The sequence below is a fragment of the Aquarana catesbeiana genome, linkage group LG06, assembly GCF_042186555.1.
Source record: "Aquarana catesbeiana isolate 2022-GZ linkage group LG06, ASM4218655v1, whole genome shotgun sequence".
Taxonomy (NCBI): domain Eukaryota; kingdom Metazoa; phylum Chordata; class Amphibia; order Anura; family Ranidae; genus Aquarana; species Aquarana catesbeiana.
In genome coordinates this window covers 312,977,691-312,982,461 of record NC_133329.1, presented here as the reverse complement: position 1 = coordinate 312,982,461, position 4,771 = coordinate 312,977,691, and the positions used below count along the sequence as shown (strand labels likewise).

At 48.4% G+C, this 4,771-nt stretch overlaps 1 protein-coding gene across 1 annotated transcript; it reads left to right on the top strand.

The window, feature by feature from the left end:
* Window positions 1-270: 270 nt before the first annotated feature.
* On the top strand, window positions 271-2,622 carry ARL4C (ARF like GTPase 4C). Its single transcript, XM_073633662.1, has one exon. The coding sequence runs from the start codon at window positions 606-608 to the stop codon at window positions 1,185-1,187; it is 582 nt and encodes a 193-aa protein (XP_073489763.1). The 5' UTR covers window positions 271-605; the 3' UTR covers window positions 1,188-2,622.
* The last annotated feature ends 2,149 nt before the right edge of the window (window positions 2,623-4,771 follow it).

The window sequence follows — 4,771 nt, the reverse complement described above, 5'->3', positions numbered from 1 at the left end:
ATAAAGTAATGCACTTCATCCTGACACCATATCAACCATGGCGTTGGGGTGATTGAAGCGCTAACACAATACCCCCCCACCGATGCACTGCTGACTGAAGCAGAAAGAATCTGGAACCACTCAGTATGGCAACCAATCCGCTTATAACTCTCATTTTCAGAGCTTAACTGAAGAAGCTGAAGCTAGAAGCTGATTGGTTGCCATGCTCCAGCTTGTGATGATTGTGGCTGTGTCCCTTGTGTAGGATGATCACACAGAGCTCTCCATAGGATTGATCGGTGTGCGGATCTGACAGCTCCCAGCCACGTTTCCCCGCAGGAGGCTGCTGTGGCCCTTTTAAGAGTTGCCCCTCCCCGGAGTGAGGGGTGTGATCGGGGAGGAGATGGATGGCTGGGATGCAGATTCATTATGATGTGAAGGGTTGGAGGAGGGAGAGATAAGAGTACGGAGGATTTGGAGCAGACACTGGAGGAGGAGGCGGGGGTGACATCTCGTGCAGTGGCCGGCCCGGGGGACCCCGCAGCACCCCGGCACACCTTCCCAGCACACGGCATGCTCGGTGGTGAGGATCCGCGGAGGGCGCCGCACACAGGTCACCTGTAGACATGGGGAACGTCTCCTCCAACATCTCCTCCTTCCAGTCCTTGCACATCGTCATGCTCGGCCTGGACTCCGCCGGCAAGACCACCGTCCTCTACCGGCTCAAGTTCAACGAGTTCGTCAACACCGTGCCCACCATCGGCTTCAACACCGAGCGGATCCGGCTCAGCAACGGGGCGGCCAAGGGCATCAGCTGCCACTTCTGGGATGTGGGCGGCCAGGAGAAGCTGCGGCCCCTCTGGAAGTCATACAGCCGCTGCACGGACGGCATCATCTACGTGGTGGACTCGGTGGACTCTGACCGGCTGGAGGAGGCGAAGACTGAGCTGCACAAGGTGACCAAGTTCGCCGAGAACCAGGGGACTCCTCTGCTGGTCATCGCCAACAAGCAGGACCTACCCAAGTCCCTGGCGGTGACTGAGATCGAGAGACAGCTGGCCCTCCAAGAACTGAGCCCATCTACCCCCTACCATGTCCAGCCAGCCTGTGCCATCATCGGAGAGGGGCTCACAGAGGGCATGGACAAGCTCTACGAGATGATCCTCAAGAGGCGAAAGACCCTCAAGCAGAAAAAGAAGCAGCGGTAACATTGGGTTGGCCTACATGCCAGCCAAACCTGACCTCCTGACCTTTGGGGAGCTCCTACTCTTGTCATGGCATGTCTGGGTGCTGGCCTGGAACCCTACGAAGAACAAACTCTTCCAAAAAGAACAACCCCTTCAAGCAGAAGAAACCGCAATAACATTGGGTTTGTTCTACGTGCCCAATAAAGATGACCTCCTGATTTTTAGGGTGTTTTTACCCCTGGCACTGCTTGTCTGGGTGCTGGCCTGAAACCTCACATAGAACAGACTTTTCCAAAAAGAACAAGACCCTCAAGCAGAAGAAACCCAAATAACATTGAGTTTGTTCTACATGCCAACTAAAGATGACCCCCTGATCTTTAGGGCAATCTTACACCAGACATGGCATGTCTTGGTGCTGGCCTGGAACCCAACTCATTTCTCAAAAGAGACCCTCAAGCAAATAAGGAAACAATTTGGTTGGCCCACATGCCAACCAAAGATGACCTCCTGATCTTTAGGGAGTTCTTACTGCAGGCATGGCATGTCTGGGTGCTGGCTTGGAACCCCACAATGAACAAACTTCTCAAAAGGAGAAACACCCTCTAGTTGGAGAAGCCACTATAACCTTGGGTTTGTTCTGCATGCCAACCAAAGAAGTCCTCCTGATCTTTTTGGAGTTCCTGCTGTGGGCATGGCATGCCTGGGTACTGGCCTGGAACCTACAAAGAACTAGCTCCTTGCACTATGTGACAAGGGGGACCCAGTTAACCAGATGCAGGGCAGGACCCTGACATTTGACCCCATCAATCCTGAAGGTATAAGCTGTATCATTGCAGCGCAATATGCGGCCCAACCCTCCAGTGCCACATGGGGATACAAAAACATTTGACACTATTGACCCAACCCTGGTGCATCGAAATAGATGAAATCATTGACCCTGGGTAGGGCCAGATGACGATTGTCCTGTATGACAGTGGACTGCAGACCATCCTTGGTAATAGATATGGCTCAGTCTGAATAATTTATGGTCCTGCCAAAAAATACTGAAACTTGAAGTTTTTAGCATCCAGTGTTGACATTATCTCTGTGGACATGTCCTCATATCACTGCCTCCCAGGGTGTGCTGTGTCTGCAGGGGGTTTCTCTGCTGTTTGACTTCAGTCTGTTTGACAGCTGTGCCTGGTATTCATTTTCCTCCGACACCCTGCACTGTTTTCCCCTCCTTCATTCATATCCACAGGTTCCAAATGTAACATAGATTCTGTGCTACATTTCTGTGATTCAGTCTGTAAATGAATGGGGTGTAGATATGGGGTGGGAGCCATGCTGGTGTCATCTCGTGCCCATTACTACTGCATGAGATTAATATGTGAGATTGCTAGAACAGTCTGCTGTTGCCATCTCTAGCCTCCATATTTTTGCACTCCTCACTAAACTGATTGTTGAATTTTACAAACTCTTTTGTTCTGTCTGTTTTGTTGTGTCCATGTTGCGTCTATTCATTCCAGGCAGTCTGATTTTTTTTTTTTTTTTTTTTCTTTCAAGAAAAATAGCATAAAAATGAACAGCTGCTGATTAGTGATGTTTATATGTATGCATGTGTCTTATTTTGTGCAGATGGGATTTGCTACAGTCTTCCGTTTGTTGTCTGTCTAAGCGGTGGGTGGCCCAAAAGATTTCACCATCCATGGTTTTTCAGAAATCTGACAGATACGAGTAGTCATCAGCTGCCTGGACTGTTCATATTATGTGGGAGACAGCTGTTTATACATCCACTGATGTGGCCCCCAATCTCATCTTTCATCTTGCCCAAAAAAGATCTGAGCAGCTGGGTATCGGGAAGGAACATCGTTAGAGGGGGGGGGGGGGCATATAGATTCCCCAATTGTCAGATGACATCTAAAGCAAACCCATACGCTATACACTGGTTGTATAAACTTCTTTAGATCTACCATCAACTATGTAGTGCAAGGGCTTGCATGATGGTATAAAGATCGATTGGATAGCTTAGGTGTGTCCCCTTATTATCTAGTTTTGGTAAATCTCTAAAGAAGATTGTACAATCAGATTGTATGGTGACCTTAAGGCTCATACACATGGTGGATTGGCTTGTGCAATGTAAACACTGCGCATCTCTGGGTGCTTGTAGGCACAAGTGCAGTGTACAGCCAGCTAGCTGCCTGTCAAAATCAATGACGGGCAGAATTACACAGTGCCTGTATACAGTTCCAATAGGGCTGCATGTGTTCAGGAATGTATGTTCCTAAAGAAAGAATTATGTGTTCAGGGCATACGCCCAAAGCTCGAGAACTGCTTAGAACAGTGTACAGCCACTACGTTATTCAGCCTGTCATTGATTTTTGACTGGCTGCACCTGTGCCTCCCCCGCACCAAAGAATGCCTATTTATTTATTTATCTATTTATTTTTTACACTGTAAGAACCAAATTGCCCACAATTAAGGACCCTAAAACAATACTTAAGGGTCAGGAACGTGCTTGTTCGAATGCTTGCATTCCCATGCGATTCTCAAACAGCATGGTTTGACAGCCTGTTCATTTGAATAGGCTTCAAGATGCATCGGTTTGTGCAAAAAGTAGGGCTTGCCCTACTTTTAAAAATGCACTGCACCACATGGTACTGCTGTAGTATGCGATTTGGTGCCCACAAACACTCTGCTTTTGGGGTGCTGTTAATACATTGGCTTATGCAGATCGCAAGAGCGATGCGGGGAAAAACGCACGGAACACTGCTTTCAGTGTAAACTAGCCCTTAGGCTTGGTTCACACTTCTGCGGCTTTGCGAGCTGTGTTTTTGTGTGGGCATGGCAGCCTATTTATTTGAATGGACTGCCATTGCTACTGAAAACGCAGAGAAAGGGTCCCTGCACCTTTTTCTAAAAACTCTGCCCGCATGAAAAACAAGGGCAGTGTGGTTCCCAGTGTGTGCGGCTGCCACTAGGATTAATGGCACCCGCATGCGTGGGAAACCGCATGCATCTGCATTTTCTGTGTAGGTGGTTGCGCCTGCGGGAACGGGTGCAGACCGCAGAAGGAACCACCCGCGCAAGTGTTATCCAGGCCTTCCTGCTGATGATCTTTTATATTTGTAAACCGTTTTGGGTAGATGTGTAAACAATAAGTGCTGCTACTGTTGCTTCTCATCTCTCTGCACACATTCAATATTAAATTACTCAGTGGAGACTGTGGCCAGAAAGAATTTCCAGCATACAGGCAAACTTCCTAGATTGATCCCCCGTCTCACTTTGCAGTCAGTATCAAGTGCATGTGTCACAGCTGATACTTGAGTCGGTCATATCATTTGTCTATAGCCCTGATGCCCAAGTCGCAGCCCTTTGGTACTTGTACGGCCCTTGGATCCCAGTAGTCTGGGGTGGGAGTGAAAGCATTGATTTATACAAAGGTAATAGCAGAGATTTCTGCCAGCCTCTCCAGTCTCTAATTAAACCTGTAGCATGTAATGAGTCTCTATAGATCCTTTCCTGTAGAATGTCTGCAGTCTGACAGTCCTCCCTATTATTACATATGCTGAACATTATGTGTGGCCCTTTGGTGATGTCAGAGACTATCGTTGGGGCCCCTATAC

Excerpts from the sequence above, each read along its gene's own strand:
- ARL4C (XM_073633662.1), top strand. The coding sequence starts at position 606 with ATGGGGAACGTCTCCTCCAACATCTCCTCCTTCCAGTCCTTGCACATC.